Source organism: Nuphar pumila, chromosome 1, assembly GCF_984573655.1.
Source record: "Nuphar pumila chromosome 1, dmNupPumi1.hap1.1, whole genome shotgun sequence".
In the NCBI taxonomy this organism is placed as follows: Eukaryota; Viridiplantae; Streptophyta; class Magnoliopsida; order Nymphaeales; family Nymphaeaceae; genus Nuphar; species Nuphar pumila.
In genome coordinates this window covers 2477047-2495681 of record NC_143249.1, presented here as the reverse complement: position 1 = coordinate 2495681, position 18635 = coordinate 2477047, and the positions used below count along the sequence as shown (strand labels likewise).

Here is an 18635-nt window from a genome sequence, read left to right as displayed (position 1 = left end):
AACCCGTCTGAAGATACATGTTTTCCTATATATATATATATATATATATATATATATATATATATATATATATATATATATATATATATATATATATATATAAAACCTACCGGCACCCAAGTTTTTTTAAAGTGCCGCATCGCAACATCCACACCTATGTGTAGGGATGGCAGTGGATCGGGGTGGATGCGGGGGACAATGTCTCCACCCCCGCCCCATCTCAAAATTCTGCCCTCCATCCTTGCTTTCATCCCGACACGAGTTTTGATTTTAACCTCCATCCCTGCCTCCATCCTCAGTCCAAACGGGGCGAGGCGGGGCCCCGTTTCTCCCCTGTCCACTGCCATCCCTAAAGAAGAAGTTGGAACCGTTGAAGGGTCAACCACGCTGACCAGAAGGAGGGGAAAGGAGAGCTTATTGGAGAAGTGGCGACCCAAAGAAGGAGAAGGTCGTTTTAGCTTTAGGGTTAGAAATTAGAAATATATAAGGGAATTATATGAAATTTTATTAAATCATTAAAGGTATTTTAGTTATTTTACTAACGGGGATCATGGGCGGGGCGGGGTGGGGGAAAGCGTAAGTCCACCCCTGCCTCCATCCCCTCACGGGTTTTGATTTTAACTTCCATCCCCAGTCCATACGGGGGGAGGCGGGGCCCCGTTTTCCCCTGGTCCACTGCAATCCCTACCTATGTGACATAGTCTGCCAGACAATAATACAAAGCAAGTACAACCAAAGACTTTCATTATCTCATAGTTTGGAGCAGTCCCATATAGCTTTTGGAATGAAAATATATCTTTAAGTACCCTTGATGGCATTCGATTGATCTGATATATTGCCATACACACCACATTTTCCCAAAGATCTCTAGGTACACATCCACCAAAGAGCAGTTCTCTTGTAGTCTTTAAGATGTGTCTGATTTTCTTTTTCTCTATACCATTTTGCTCAAGGTTATATGGACACATTTTTTGATGTTTAATTTTTTTCATGCCAAAAATTTTGAACACACCATTAACATATTTACCACCCAAATCAGTACGAAGCACTTTAATTTTAATCTATGTCACACGGACTCGGCTAAGGAGGTGCCGCACCCGAGTCGACACGCCCCAACACGGGTGCGGACTCGGGTGCGGCTTCGGACTCGGCCCGGACTCGGTCAACGCCGAGTCGGACTCGGTCAACGAGTCCAGGCCGAGTCCGTCCACATTTTGGACTCGGTCAACTTTGACCGAGTCCAAAAATGTCCCTAAAAAACCATTTTTTTATATTTTTTATTTAAAAATATATATATAAAAAGAGGCACAGTGCTGTGACAGTGCTGCAGTCACAGACTGTGACTATGCACAGTCTGTGCAGTGTGCACAGTCTGTGCAGTGTGCAGAGTCACAGACTGTGCACAGTCACACAGACTGTGCTGTGGCATTTTAAAAACAAAATAAAATTATATATATATATATATATATATATATATATATATATATATATATATATATATATATATATATATATATATATATATATATATATTGCCGAGTCCCCATGTCCAAAAATTTTAAAATTGTGCCGCACCCGTGTCACACCCTCACCCTCACCCATGTGACATAGATTTTAATAGAAAATTGAGTCTCAATCATTGCACACAATTTATTGAAAATAACAAAAAGTTCACTTCTATTCTTCATGAAATATGCCCAAGTAAACCTTGTAGAATCATTTATAAAAGTGACAAAATATGAAGAACCATCCTTAGACAAAATGGGTGAAGGACCCCACTCATCTGAAATGTACAAACTCAAAGAGATTCTCGGACTCTCTATTTCTCAACTCAAATGACAAGGCATTACCTTTGCTAACCTACATGTTTCACACTCTTGGATACACTTAGACACTACTAACTCTGGTTTACCAAAACCCCTCAAGGTAACCAAATGTTGCAACCTAGAGCTGAAAATATGCCCAAACCTCTGGTACCACAAAACTGACTCATCTACCACAACTCCACTCAAACTAGCTCCATAATTCCTCCGCGTTTTCATGTTTAGCCAATCCAAGTAATATAAATCTCTTCTTCTATGGCCAATCTCAATTCTCTTCTCGGATAGCTGATCCTGCACAACATGGTCAACATTAGAAAATATGTCATTGCAATTATACTTAGTGATTTGCCCAACAAAAATAAGATTCATGGCTAAAGATGGTACATGGTAAACTTGAGAAATGTTCAATTTGTAACCAGGATATGAGTTAGAAGAAATGCATCCTAATTTGAATACTAATATAGATGAACTATCGGTAGTGCAAAAAACACCACTACAAGGTTGACAATTGGTCAAAATAGACTCATGAATTGTCATATTACATGAGTCATATAAGTTTATTAACCATCCAAAAGCAAAATCTGAAATACCTGCAAAAGCAATACAAGAGGAAGAGGAAGAAGTAACAATAGCTGACTGAGCAAGGAGCTGCAACTGAAGAATCTGCTGCTGCATCTTCTCTAATAGCTGGAGCTGACCACCACATGACTTTTAAGATCTCTCAGCTAATGAATCAACAAGCTTACCACCAATATTAGTGTGGTCATCCTTGGGATTAGTGCCCTCACCATCATAAGATACTGCATAAGCTTCACTTTTCTTTTTCTTGAGAGCTGGCAAGAGTTTTTCATGTGACCAAAGCCCTTACAATAGTGACACTGAATATAGCTCAAGTCACCTCTTCCTACAAATCTTCCACCACCTCTACCACCAAATTTGCCACAGACTGTCGAGGGACTACCATAATAGTGTCACAAGATGAATAAGTTCTATGCGACCTTATCTTTTTAGTCATTTTTGCAATCAATTCAGCTAGAACATTAGTGATCGAGGGAAAAAGTGGACGATGCAGTATGACACTCTTCACCTTGTCAAAATTTGGTCGAAGTGCCATAAGAAACTCAATAACCCTAGTTGTTTCCTTGTGTTGATCAAGAAGCCCCATAAAAGTTTGGCATGAGGTGCACCTCTCACACTTTGCACACCTCTCACACTTGGTTTGACCCTCCATGAGTGTAAGTGCATCCCAAACTCTTTGCATATCAGAATAAAATTTCTCAACTGAATTGTTTCCCTGATTCATACCCCTCAATTCTTGAGGTTGGAGCTGAACCAGCAGCAATGAAGTCTTCCTTCTCCCTTGCCTCAGCAACAATCTCCTCTCGTGAGATGTTGGGTCTGATACCATATCAAGAGCAAGAAAATCTATAAGAGAGAAGATAACAATGGAGAAAAATATGGCTAACTTCATTACCAAGAAAGCAAGAGTTACAACAATAAAAAAGATTGACCCTTCACCCTAACATTATAACAATACAGTTCCTAAAATGCCTTTACAACTTTGATAAAATACAGTAACATGAAAAAGTACATGAATACCCTTACAGGATAAAGATATGTACACTAAGTGATACACATGATAAATTTCACCATTCAACAGATGGCATCCATTCTTGTGTGATTTTAAATATTTCAATAGACAAGTTGTTGGCTTGACTTCTGGAGGGGTTGGCATTTTATGGACTATTACGGCCAATTCCTGATGGACTTAGTGGATTCTATGTAATATCTCTTGTATTTATCGATGTATATTCCTTATCTCTTCAGCATGGTTAAATGCCAGGTCTATTTGAGTTTTCAATCCTGTTGATGATTGTGGTCTCACATGCATTTATTATGACTGTGACTTGGGTCATGTAATCTTGTTGAAACCTTTGAGTGTGGTGCATTCAGCAAAAAAGTTATTTATGTAATCTAGTCCATGTCAATCTATGGGCATGAAAACATCTAGCTTTTTATATAATCTTCTAGGGCTATTTTTGGGAATACTCTGCTAACTTTATTCTGATGAACTGTTCTATCAGATTCTTACTCCTGCATCATTTGATCAAACAAGGACATTGAGGATGGCGGGATATGGATTATTGGTTTCAGGGCCATCACTGCATCTGTGGTTTAATTTTGTGTCCAGGATTCTACCGAAGAGTGACATGCTTAGTACTTTAAAGAAAATGGTTCTTGGGCAAATTACTTATGGGCCTTTCATAACATCTGTTTTCTTTTCTTTGAATGCTGCTGTACAAGGTATTTTGATTTTCCTTTTTAATTTAATTGTTCCTGCTCTTATTCATAGAGAAATTGATGAAGAGTTGGAATTTGGGCACTTTTGAATTAAGTGCTTTGGTTCATCTTGGAAAATGCGCTTATATTTTCCCTGCTGTGCAAGCTGGACAGGCCCCTATCAGTGTGTTTATCAGCCAAATATATGTATGCGGTGTTCCATAAAAAATAAACTGCATTAAATAAGTGATCTGTTTGCCAACCCCATCCGGACTGGAGGCTTATCCTCTGAAACAAGAAAAGCTACAGATCCTAATAGCTAGACTTCAGGGAAAAAATAAATCCTAAGAGCTTGGTTTGGCATGACAACAGTTGATTTGGATACCAAATCTGAGGCAATTTTTTTAAACTTCGCAACTATGCTCTGTTGAGTGTTAACTTAGCAACTATGCTCTCTTGAGGCTAACTTATGATGAGAAATTTAGAGCCAAACGTGCACCAAATGAAGAGTGAGAAAGACATTTTACTATTCTTTTTAGTTATTGGAATTAGGGGTGGCAAAACCTGACACGACCCGCCTCTTAGGCGGGTTCGGGTTTGGAAAAAACGAACCCGTTTAATAAACGGGTCGACCCGCCTAACCTGTTTATTAAACGGGTCGGGTTCGTGTTAGGGGTATGCCAACCCGCCTGACCCGTTTAATAAACGGGTTAGGCGGGTGGGTCAACCCGCCAACCCGACCCGCGAACCTGAGAACCCGTTTACCCGACCCAACCCATTTATTAAATGGGTTGGCGGGTCGTGTCGGGTTACCCGTTTATTAAACAGGCCGGGTTCGTGTTTGCCACAGCCGACCTGTTTAATAAACGGGTCGGGTTCGGGTTGAGGTATGCTGACCCGCCAACCCGACACGATTGCCACCCCTAATTGGAATGCATGATCCATTAGCAATATGAACATTATCATTTCTTTTTGGGTTATTTTCAAAAGCATACCTGGTATTTTTTTATAATTCAATTTCATATATTAGTTGTTTCTTTCCTAAATGTCTTGGACCTCTTGATTTTACACATTAAGTTTTTCAGAAATAATGATTTTACCTTTTGCACTAAGAATTCATTCCTTTCTTCCCTGACCACCCATCTTTGAAGGACATGGAATTAAGCATTGTGGTTCATCTCCGAAAATGCACTTAAAAGCAATCGCACTAGAAACTGACTTGCGGCATGAACGACATGAGCGATATCAGGTCGGGTGATGAAGAGGTAGGTGAGAGATCCAATCAATTGACGATATGGAGTAGGATCTTTAAGCAATACTCCATCTTCAAGTCTTAATTTTGCATTTATAACTTCTAGGGTCTCCACTTCTTTTAATATGAAACTTCTGATCTAGCACATATATCAGTAGTCAATTTCATCTGAGAGAGAATATATCCTTTAGGAGAGTAGGCAACCTCAGTCTCTAAAAAATATCTCAAAAACCCCAAGTCAGATGTATCAAAAGTTTTCTTTAAAACTGATTTAATTTCAATAACTTCTTCGTTGTTATTTCCTGTAATGATCATATCATCAACATATAAAAGAAGAATTATAATGGTAGTACTTGTTTTGTTGACAAAAAGAGCAATGTCAGTATAATAAGAGATAAATCTTAAATTAATCAAAACATTACTAAATTTATCATACCAAGCCTTATGAGCTTGTTTAAGACCATACAGGGCCTTTTTAAGTTTTAAATTTTTTTCATTTAAATTAACCCCTGGAGGAGGGTCCATGTAAACTTTCTCACCAAGTTCTCGATTTAAAACGGTATTTTTAACATCTAATTGAAAAATGAGCTATTTTTTAATAAAGGCAATGGCAATGCGGGTTTGAATGCTAGTCATTTTTGTGACAGAATCAAAGGTTTCTTCATAATCTATTCTATATTCTTAGGCATACCTTTTAGGGACTAATCTTGCTTTTTATCTTTCTAATGAGCTGTCACTTTTGGTTTTAAATTTAAACACTCATCTACATCCTATATGTTTCTTGCTTAAAGGAGGATCAACTATTTTCCATGTGTTGGCTTTCCTAAGAGCATTAGGTTCTATTTCCTTTGCTTTATTCCAATGAGGGTATTGTTTGCCATCATTAAAGTGAGATGACTCATTATAAGAGTGAAGGGTTATTAAACATGCTCTAAAGTTTTAAGACAATAAGTCATATGACACAAATCCATTTGGATCACTAAAGATTCAATTTATTCTCCTAATTTGGGATTCCCCTAAGGATATGTTTTGAGAAAACTTGTCAAAGGGCACATGGGTGATTACCTTCCCCTTGTCGAGTATATACATATATATCACTTTCATTCAAACTTTTGTGTTGATGACTAACTTCATCAACAATCAGATGATCAATACTAGAGTCATTGTCCAAGTAAGAATCAAATATTTCAATAAAATTAAACTCATCATGTCTTGGCAATAGATCAAATAGAAATGAATAATCAATTTCTTCTTTAGGTTCTTTGCTATCAAACCCATTTTCATTTTCATGAAATGTGACATTTTTTGAAACATAGAGATTGTTATTTATTGTATCAACACATCAATACCCTTTTTTATTTTCACCATAGCCCAAGAAAACACATTCAATGGCTTTGAGAGATATTTTATCATTTTTATGGGAGAAGCACATAATACTTACAACCAAAGATTCTTAGTCTTTTAAAATCGGGAGTCATTTTAAAAAGTTATTCAAATGAAGAGAGATTTTGTAATGAAGACGAAGGAGTTCTATTTATTAAGTAGGTTGAAGTTAAAACAACTTTGGCCCAATTTTTTTTTGGAATGTCCCTTGAAATCAAAAGAGTTCTAGTGGTTTCTATTATATGTTTATGCTTTTTTTTTATGATAACCCATTTTGTTGCGGAGTTTTAGGACAAGATCTTTGATGACAAATTCCATTTTGTTTCAAGTAGTTTTGAAATTCATTTGACATGTACTCACCTCCCGAATCTGATCTAAGAATGAATATGTTTCTAAGAAATTGATTTTTAACCATTGAATAAAATTTCTTAAAGAAAGAGAACACATCAAATTTAAGATTTAGAAAATAAATCCATGTATATCTAGTAAAATCATAAACGAAAATAACATAATAGGAGTAACTTCGTTTTGATATGACCGGTGAAGGACCCCATACATTCGAATGCACTAATTCAAAAGGTCGAGTAGAAATAAAAGTTCTATGAGGAAAGGGAATAACTTTCATTTTTAAAAAAATTTAATCTTTACAAGACATATCTTTTTCATTACAAATATTTTTCAAGAGAGGAAAAAGATACATCTTCGAAAAACTAGGATACCCAAGTCTCTTATGCCAACTGTCAATACTTATTGTCTTGTACATAATTACAAAATGACTTGGGTGGAAAAGATAAAAAAATCATAAAGTAAATATCGCTTCTTCTATGACCTTGCCTAATCAGCTTCCCTGACTGGAGATCCTGCAGGGTGATGAGAAAAAAAATTTGCAACAATGATCATAAATTTGAGAGACGAAAAAAATATTTAAATTTAACTTTGGAACAACTCTTATTTTTGGAACAAGGAATTTTTGAGTCAAGAGTTCCAATACTATTTACTTTTAAGGAAGTTTCATCGGCCGTTGAAACGTAAGATGAAGTGGAATTAGTGCGAACCAATGTTGTGAGAGGCGTACGCCTCAGTACCTGAAGCGTACGCCTCAGAGGCGAAGCGCACGCTCAAGGTACTGAGGCGTTGTACCGAGGCGTTTGAGCCTTGAAGCTTACACTTCACATGGGTGAAGCACACGCCTCTCATCGAGGCGCGCTTCACCTCTGAGGCTAACGCATCATGTAAAGCAAAAAAAACAACTCCCGTCTCCTCCCCTTTCTCTGCAGCCGATGACCATCACCCGCAGCATCCCCTTTCTCGGCGCTTTAAAAATTCTCAAAACAAACGAATCCCCACAATAAACTGTCTCACCTGCTAATCAAGTTGAAAATAAGTCTCTGAACCTTGTTGACACCTGCTAATCAAGTTGAAAAACTGTCTCACCTCAGAGAGCTCGCCACCATCTGGGCCACCATCACCCACCTTGCCCGCCGCCGATCTTCCGCCACCTCCACCACCGTCAACGCCACCATCCCCTCGGAGCTCATCCGCTTCACCATCGCCCGCCGCCTCCCGCTCGGCCGGTCACCCGCCACTGAGCAGGACGAGTTTCCCTCCCCGATCGGCACGGCCTGCCAGAGCCAACGAGAGCTCCTTCACCGCTTCATGAGCTACACCCCCTTCAAGCCCTGCCCCGACGATGCCGATCTTGCCGAGCGCCTCATCGTCCACGGCTGCTTCCCTCTTCCCCGCCGCCGCTGCTTCTCCCTCACGTCCCCCAAACCCCCCGCCGCCCTACCCACCACCCCCTTTCCCTCCTCCCTCCCCGCCGCCGCCATCCGGTGGTCGCGCTTCTCCTGCAAATCCTTCGATTGCCTCACCCGATTCAGCCGCCCGGGATTCGATCTCTCCCTCGAGGCCCTCAAAATGGGTGGAGCAATCCGGCGCCACTGGCAATCCCGTCTCCTCCCCTTTCTTTCTTTTGTTCTGTGTAAACTGTAAAGCCCCCTTTTATTACTGGCCGTATTTCCACCGGTGATCAAAATATTTTATTTTATTATTTTGATCATGAAGCGTACGCTTCAACGCCTTGAGGCGTACGCCTCGCTTCATAACATGCTCAACGCCTCGCTTCGCCTTATCGCATTTAACAACCTTGGTGCGAACTTCAGAGAGGGCATTCTCATGAGGGGTCATATGAAAGGAAGCATTCGAGTCAAGAATCCACATACCTGGAGGAGATGAAGAAGATACAATAGCGGCACCTGACATAGGAGAGGATTTGAGAAGTTGTTGAAGTGCTTCCGATATTTTGGCTAAGCGTGTCTTTGATATCTCCATCATTTTTGCTTGATTCTTCTTCCGTGGGTGTGATTTCTTCAATGAAAGCGATTTTGCATTTAAGCTTTGGACATACCAGTCTAATGTGTCCTGGTTCATTACAATAATGGCAAATAGTACACTTCCTATACTCACTATTATAGTTGGACCCTCCATTATAGTTATTTTGTTTTACAAAGGGGCCTTATAGGCCCTTACATTAGAACCCGGCTTAGTAACGGCCAAGACATCATAATTCTTATTTGTCATTCCAAGGCAGATTTCCTCTTGACACACCTTGACAAGAGCATCTTCAAGAGGCATAACTTTGGTTCTATGAAAAAGAGAAGACCTCACTTGTTCAAGTTCTGGTCTTAGAACATGAAGAAATTGAAAAAAGTGTTTCTTCTCAATTTACTCTCTTCTAATCTCAACATCTTCGGAAACCACCCATTTTTGGATCAAGGAGTATTAATTCATCCCAAAGAGGATACAAAATACTAAAATAATCTCGAATAAACATGTCCCCTTGCTTAGTAGATTTAATCTTGTTTTAACAAAAATATTGTTTAGCAAGATCCTTTTGGGTATACATACCCTTAATAAAGAACCAAACTTCATTGGCTCTTCTAAATTTGTTGATGTTTGCATATATTTTATGTCAACATTGTTTATAAACCATGTCAAAAATTTTGCATGGTTATTTTTTCAATCCTCTACCTTTATTTGATTTCTTTGATGGCTTTATCATAATCATCTCCAACAAGAGCTTTCTCAACACCTCCTTTGACTTTGGTAAGCTTTAATGATGGTTAGGGGTAGTAATTACCCATCACAAAGCCCCAAATTTTCTTTCTTCTAAAATGATTTTCCGAAGCCCACATCAAGTAATTGCTTATATTGAGTTTGAAGGAGAGCTCTACTCTTGGTTCATACTCTATGACGAAAAGAGAGAGGTAAAGAGGAAGATAAGACTGAAATGAAATGGGGATCTTCGAAACACGAGCTTTGATTAACAAGAGCAAGTGTCAAGAATGACACTAAAGCATAACCCTTAAAAAGGGTATAACTGGAAACAAAATAAAAATAAAAATGTATTCTTTATTGATATGAAAAACCAATTGCTTAAGAAGCATTGGAGTGAAATACAAGAGGGGCTGCACCCCTTTATATACACAGCTGAAAGAGGACTCAATAGAGCTGTTGGGCACAGTCCAACAGCTCTATTTAGAGCTGTTGGAATGTGTCAGTCCAACAGCTCTATTAAGAGCTGTTGGACTGTGTCAGTCCAACAGCTCTATTGCTAGTCAAGTCTGGACAGGACTTGACTAGCAACAGTCATTCTAGTTCAAACTGAACTAGATGACATAAAGACAAAAAATAAAAATAAAGGAAAAAAAATACAGAAAAAAAAGAAATTAAAAATGTATTTATATATATATAATAATATAATATTATTATATATACATATATGTACAGTTTTACATTTTAACACTCCCCCTCAAACTTACGGTACAATGAGCGAAAGTTTGTCTAAGAGAAAGTGAAATCGGGGAGCAGCGAGAGGCTTTGTAAAGAGGTCTGCTAACTGATATTCTGAAGTGACATATGGCAGATCAATTATCCCGTGTAGATATTCCTCTCTGACGTGACAATCCATTTCGATGTGTTTGGTCCGTTCGTGGAATGTTCTATTACTGGCAATGTAGATCGCACTTTTGTTGTCACAACACATTTGTGAAGCCTTTGTTGCTTCAACTCCCATGTCAGCAAGCAGTCGTCGGAGCCAAACTACTTCCATGGTCGTGGTTGCCATGGCTCTGTATTCAGCTTCGGTGGATGAGAGAGATACCTTCTGCTGCTTTTTACACCTCCACGAGATTAATGATTCCCCTAAAAAGACACAAAAGCCAGTGGTTGAGTGTCTGTTATTAGGATCACCTCTCCAATCAGCATCAGTATATGCAATTAAATCAAGAGAAGAGGAGGAAGATAAGAAAAGTCCTCGTGAAAGAGATGACTTGATGTATCTGATAATACGCATGACTGCTCCCATATGAACAGAAGTAGGAGCATGTTGAAATTGACTTGCTGTATGAACAACATGTGCTATATCTGGTCTGGTAATGGATAGATAGGAAAGTGCCCCGACAAGCTGTCTGTAAGGAGTAGGGTCTGCAAGAAGTTCTCCATCATCAATCTTCATTTTAACATTAACAACTTCTGGAGTGTCAACTTTCTTATCATCAGTAATACCAGACCTGAAAACAATATAAAAAGCAAATTTAGTCTGAGATAATAAATATCCTCTAGGAGAATAAGCAACTTCAATGCCTAAAAAATATCTCAACAAGCCCAAATCAGTCATTTCAAAATGAGATTTAAGAAGTGTTTTGATTGTTTCAACTCCCTGTTTATCGCTTCCGGTGATGATCATATCATCCACATAGAGAAGAAGCACAATGATCCCTGCATCAGAATTCTTAATAAACAAAGCAGTGTCAGTTAAACAGAATTGAAAACCAATATCAATCATAACACGACTAAACCTATCATACCAAGCTTTTGGTGCTTGTTTAAGTCCATAAAGAGCTTTTTCTAAGCGAAGGACTTTACCCTTAGGAATACTTAGACCAGGAGGGGGTTCCATATATACTTCTTCAACTAGCTTTCCATTTAAAAAAGCATTTTTGACATCCATTTGAAAAATAGACCATTTTTTGATAGAAGCTAAGGCAATTAAGGTTCAGACAGTAGTCATACGAGCCACCGGAGCAAATGTTTCTTCATAATCAATCCCATATTCTTGGGCATAACCTTTGGCTACTAAACGGGCTTTATATCTTTCAAGAGTACCATCACTCTTGGTTTTAATTTTATAAACCCATCGACATCCTATAGTTTTCTTCCCTGGAGGAAGATCTTGAATATTCCATGTAGAAGCCTTTTCAAGTGCATCTAATTCAACTTTCATGGCTTCTATCCATTTGATATCATTTTTTGCTTGAAAATATGTGGATGGTTCTTCATATGAGTGAATTAATGCAATAACTGCCCTATATGTGGGTGAGAAAGACTCGTATGATACAAACTTTTCTGGAGGCCTCGAGATCCGGGATGATTGTCTAGTTGGAATGTTAGAATATTTCTCAAGTGCACATGGAGTATTAGACTCTTGTCGCCTGGAATATTGAATACTAGTATCTCTATGAACTTCTTCATTTTCAACATTAAGATCAATAATTCTTGGATCATCATCAAAGTTACAATCAAGGTCATATTCATCAGATGTTGATGTTAGATCTAGCAAAAAGGAGTACTCAGTGACGTCTTTTAATTTTCTAAAATCAAAGAAGCTCTCCTTTTCAAAAAAGGAAACATTTCTAGACACATATAGTTTATTATTTTTGAAGTCAAAACATCTATAACCTTTCTGGTTTTCAGCATATCCTAAAAAGGCACAGGGAATCGCACGAGGGGAAAGTTTATCATTTTTGTCAGTAAATATGAAACATTTGCACCCAAATATTCTTAATCTAGAGTAGTCTGGAGAAATGTTCATAAGTTTTTCAATGGGAGTGATATTTTGTAACGAAGAAGATGGCATCCTATTAATGAGATAGGTGGCAGTTAAGGCAGCTTCTGCCCAAAAGTCTTTAGGGACTTGATTTGCTATTAATAAAGTTCTAGTGGTTTCTATAATATGGCGATGTTTTCGTTCTGCCAGTCCATTTTGTTGAGGTGTATAAGGACAAGATCTTTGATGTGTGATGCCATGCAATTTAAGATAATTTTGAAAATCTGTGGATAAAAACTCTCCCTTTGAATCTGTGCGAAAAATAGTAATATCATTTTGAAATTTGTTTTTAACCATATTATGAAAAGTTTGAAAGTATGAAAATACTTCAGACTTATGTTTGAGAAAGTACATCCACGTATGTCGGGAGAAATCATCGACAAAAATAACATAGTAAACAAATCCTCCTTTAGAAATTACTGGTGCAGGACCCCAAACATCCGAGTGTATTAATTCAAGTGGTCTTGAAGAGAAAAAGGTTCTGTTCTGAAATGGTAATCTTTTCATTTTGCCGAGAATACAATCTTTACAATCAAATGATTCAGAGTTACAAAATTTCCCTAGATTTGGAAAATGTTGGATTTTGGCTATATGTGGGTGACCAAGTCTCTTATGCCACAGTTCCAACTCTATTTTTTGAATATTATAACAAAAAGCTTTCTTCGGCATTTCCAAAAAATCCATGTAATAGAGTCCTCCTTCTCTATGGCCTTCCCCAATCAGCTTGCCTGACTGGCGATCCTGTACCCAACAACCATGAGAAGAAAAAGAAATATTACACCCATAATCAGAAATTTGAGATACAGATAAAAGATTTAAATTTAATTTGGGAACATGTCTAATTTCTGGAATAAAAATTTTTTTTGTTTTATAAATTTTTTCAAAATCTCCTATTCCTTCTATTTCAAGAGAAGTCCCATCAGCAGTAAAGACCTTTGACACACTTGTTTTATTTTTAACACATTTGGATAGACTTTGATTATTTGGGGTCATATGAAAAGATGCACCAGAGTCAAGAAGCCAAGAAATTTTACCTAAATCAGAAAAAGATGAGGCTGCTGCGCCGGTTGAAGCTTCAGATGAGGAAGATGCACCTTTGATGAGAGGCTGAAGGATCTCCATTAGTTGGGCCAGGGAAACTGGTGCATCCTGATCTTTAGGCTCCGATCCAACAATTGCAGCTCTTTTTTCTCTCAGCTTCTTAAGTTTGGGACATTGTGGCCTGTAGTGTCCCGGTTCATGACAGTGATGACAAATAACTTTCTTCTTATCATAGTCACCATTTTGTCGGTTAAAGTGAGGAGGCCTATATGATCGAACATGATTCCCTGGTCTAGACACGGCTAAAACGGAATCATCTTCAATTTTTAAAGAACCTTTCCGGAGACGATTTTCTTCCATTGTTAACTCTTCAACAGTTTCAACAATAGAAGGAATTTTTCCCCGGTGAAGTAGGGCCGATTTAGTGGTTTCAAATTTCGGCCTTAATCCAGTGATAAACTGGTAAAAATGTTCAACATCGAGTTGTTTCTGACGAAGCTCGAAGTCTTCGGCACAATGCCACTTTGGTTCTAAAAGAGAAAGTTCTTCCCAAAGTTCGGACAACCCATTGTAATATTCACGAATAGTTTTGTCTCCTTGTGTCATCATTCGAACTTTTTCTTGGAGGTTGCACACGTGTGCAATATCTTTAAGGGAATACATATTCTTAAGGTATTCCCATGCCTTATCGGCATGATCAAATTTGGCAAGACTTGAGCATTTTTTAATGTCAACGCTATTGATAAGCCATGACATTATCTTCGCATGAGATATTCTCCATTCTTTCCATTTCTTCTCGTATGAGGCAATAGCCTTGATTTTCTCTTCTTTCGATAGAGGGACGTCTTTATCTCCCTCCTTTTTAGTAAGAGATAGCTTAGGTTCCGAATCGGAACCATCCACAATCCCCCATAAGCCTTTTCCCCATATATGGTGCTTCATGATTGAAGCCCATGTTACATAGTTCGTATCGCTTAGTTTCATAGGCATGATGGTGACTTTATCATTGTCATCCATCGATTACAAGGATAGAAAGAATAGGGATAGAAGAGAAACAAGAAGGAAAATGAGAAAGAAAGAAAAAAAAACAATACAACAAGATGTGAAATCTTCTCCAATGAAGTGATAAAACACTTCTCTTCAAGTGGCGAACACTTTTGCAAACGGGCACGGAAACCGAGGCAGCTTTTCCTCAAGATTTAGTACTTCCGCGGCTCTGATACCATGAAATGAAATGGGGATCTTCGAAACACGAGCTTTGATTAACAAGAGCAAGTGTCAAGAATGACACTAAAGCATAACCCTTAAAAAGGGTATAACTGGAAACAAAATAAAAATAAAAATGTATTCTTTATTGATATGAAAAACCAATTGCTTAAGAAGCATTGGAGTGAAATACAAGAGGGGCTGCACCCCTTTATATACACAGCTGAAAGAGGACTCAATAGAGCTGTTGGGCACAGTCCAACAGCTCTATTTAGAGCTGTTGGAATGTGTCAGTCCAACAACTCAACAGCTCTATTGCTAGTCAAATCTGGACAGGACTTGACTAGCAACAGTCATTCTAGTTCAAACTGAACTAGATGACATAAAGACAAAAAATAAAAATAAAGAAAAAAAAATACAGAAAAGAAAGAAATTAAAAATGTATTTATATATATATATAATATAATATTATTATATATACATATATGTACAGTTTTACATTTTAACAAAGACAACACACCTTAGTCACGAACTTCACTCCTCCAAAAGTAAGGCCTCCAAGATCAAGAGAACCCTATGGGCTCTGATATCATGTAATGAAATGAGGGATCACAAGTGATATCTCTTAACACACAATAACAAGCCACTAATAGGCAAGATACATAAAGTCACAAGGCTACTAAGGGGCAAAAAACATAATCACAAGATGCCTAGGCACAATAGCACAAGAGAGCACAAGATAACATAAAATAAATAAGATATTTTATTGATAAAATGCTCTAAAGAACAATACAATAAAGAGGAGAGAAGGTCCCTTATTTATACAACAAAGAGGAGCTCAATAGAGCTGTTGGGAGCTCCACTTGGGAGGATCCCAACAGTCTTATAATACAGACAGTTTTGTCCATGGTCAAAACAATAAAAAAAGTTTAAAGGAAAAAGTAAAAAAATAAAAGAAAGAAAAGTCCCTAGTGGACTGTGCTAAGTACATATGATAAAAAGACAAAAATGCCCCTGAGGATTATGATAATATATATATATATATATATATATATATATATATATATATATATAATACATTTTAACATGTACCTCTTCCTTGTATACCCATTCACGCTCATCTGACTTCTTTCCATGAGGAGGAAACACTCCAGGTGTATGTTTTCTGTGGCTTAGGCAACCCCTTAACCATAGTTTGCACCTGCTCTAATTTAAATATCAATGAATTTATCTTGTTCATGGGTGATATTTCTTGCACTTCCTCATATTCATTGACTTCTGTTTTTTGTAGTGTCTGCGATGTATCTTGGCTGCGGAATTCATTGATTGTTAGTTGCTCCACTTGGTTGGTCAAGTATGGTAGCCTATGGCATGGACTGAGTAGAATTTTTTTATGAATATCTGCCCTTTTTCATAGACTTGATATGTATTGATGATGCCCCGTATAAGAGACATTCTTGGTGGGAATTAACCCGCCCTCCTACTGTATTGGACATGAGGCTGCATCCCTCTCACGTGGAGTTTTAATCTCTCCTTGTCCTATGGAAGGCTACTGTTTTGGAGCTTCTACTAGCAACTGTAAAATATGTGGATATTTATAGGATTAAAAATGTAGTATCCATGTGAAGTAGCTTCTTCTGTACACAGTTACTCCTTTACATGGTGGCAGTAGCATACACGGTCACAAACCCCCAAATTTTCTGGGGTGGATTCACAGTGACTCCTTACCCTGAAATTTCTCTTTGATGTCCCCAGCAATTCAGCTGTGGTTTGTAATAACTTATATCATCTTCACGTCTATCTGTTCAAGGCTTCAAACTGTTGAGGATTGGGGAGTTCACAAATTTAATAAAAAATTAGAAGCCAGAAATTGGATGTGCACTGGGAAGTTATTGAACTAATGATTCCGAGGTCCCATGATCATTTTAAAGTAGATAATGTTCAAAATATTGAGAAACTTATTTACTGCTGTTGCAGTGGAACACCACTGTCCACATTCATACATATGAATGCATTTGCATGCCATTGTGCGTATATTGTTGTATAGTCACAAATATCGGTCTCGGCAAGGCAATTTCTTGCGATAATATAGGTTTAGTTGATACATCTTGAGAAAAAATCATTGCTGAAAAAATATCAAAATAGTAGAAATAAGTCAGGAAAATAACATGATTAGATAATAAAATACACATATAATAAAAGGAATACATAAAAAATATAAAAGAAAGAAGAAAAACATAGTTAAGATATAGAAAAGAAATAAAAAAGTAAAAGGTAACTCGTAATATTGTGATATTATTATGATAATATCATGACATATAAATTATTTCATATTTTTCAAAAATATTATAATATTTTGCCTTTAATATCGTTTTATGAATTTACAGCTATATTATCACTATAATTTCAGAATATCACCTATATTTGTGACTATGGTTGTACCACACAGAGACACATGTATACATTCATGTGTCTGTAAAAGATGCATTTATTTTGTAAGATGAAAGTGCTAGTGAATGGGCATGCTATCTTAGAAATAGAAGATATGCATTCCAAGATAACAAAAGCTCGTCTTCAAAAAAGAAACAAGGAAACAAGAGCTGGTTAAAAGTTTGTACAGTACCATCTCTGGACGTTATTTACCATGTATATTGAGGTTAATAGCTGAGCCAACATCTTGATTGCATCCGTTTAGAATACCAATCAACACATCAATATCTTTCATATTACTATTTTTTAGTTGCCCTGGTATTTTTCCTGCTAATTGATGCTTGAATTGGCCATCCAGCATCGTAATGTCCTTTCCCCTAAAAAACCATGTTTGTTGAACCTTCACTATTAAATTCATCTACACGTGCTTGCATATTATTAATACTTGTTTTTCCTGGGTTAAAAAAGGTGAAAGTGGTGCTGAAATAGTGCAGAGGCTAAAGCGAGATCTAATTCCTACTCTTCTAAACGGACTTGTATACTGGCCAATGTGTGATTTTATCACTTTCAAGTTTATCCCTGTCCGGCTACAGGTGAGTTGTCTGACTTCTTTTTTTCAATTAATTTATGTGGATCTGTTTCCATGGTATTATCTGATTTTATTATTGTTGTGTTGTTGTAGCCCTTGGTAAGCAATTCTTTTGCATTTGTTTGGACGGTTTACCTCACATATATGGCTAATCTCAAGAAAGCAAGTGCAAACAAGAATCCAGCTAATTGATCTAAGGCTCACAAGTCTCATACTTCAAGGACATTCTTCTTATTGTCTTCTGTTAGGTTTTTGGAAATGTGACTTTTTTTCTAACCCTGCTCCTATTCCACTTGGATTATGATTCACATTCTTTATGAATGGACAAATTGTTCGATGACGTCCAAAAGATATGCAGTTGAGAGGAGCTGCTGAGTAGAGAGGATTTGTTGAGAAGTGTAATAAGTATTCTTTCTGTTGCAAATTGTATAACTTGAACAGTTCCATTACTCTGCCATTATGTTGTTTCTCATTGTATACTGCTGCTAAAAACCACAGTTCCATTACTCTATCAATTAAAAGATTTTATGTTTTTTGGATATAGCTGTTAATTTGTTGGTATGGTGATGCTCTTTAATTGAGAGAGAGAGAGAGAGCGAGAGAGAGAGAGCTCAAGTAGGTTGAGAATGGTTTTAGTACGTCGTGCTGTGGTCGTCCACATTATGATTTTAAATTTCATAACCTCAAATGCAGTGTAAACACGTGGCATGGGTGCTTTGTGTCACCTAGGGAAAGGACTATAAA

General features: G+C 37.5%; 1 protein-coding gene across 1 annotated transcript in view; it reads left to right on the top strand.

Annotated features, from left to right (window-relative positions):
- LOC149847669 (uncharacterized) overlaps window positions 1–18423 on the top strand; it is a 31688-nt gene extending 13265 nt beyond the window's left edge. Inside the window, exons 2-4 of the mRNA XM_090009157.1 lie at window positions 3908–4127; window positions 17771–17895; window positions 17985–18423. Coding sequence (XP_089865283.1) covers window positions 3908–4127; window positions 17771–17895; window positions 17985–18083 — 444 coding nt within the window. The 3' untranslated portion in view covers window positions 18084–18423. The remainder of the gene's footprint in view (window positions 1–3907; window positions 4128–17770; window positions 17896–17984) is intronic.
- Window positions 18424–18635: the final 212 nt, after the last annotated feature.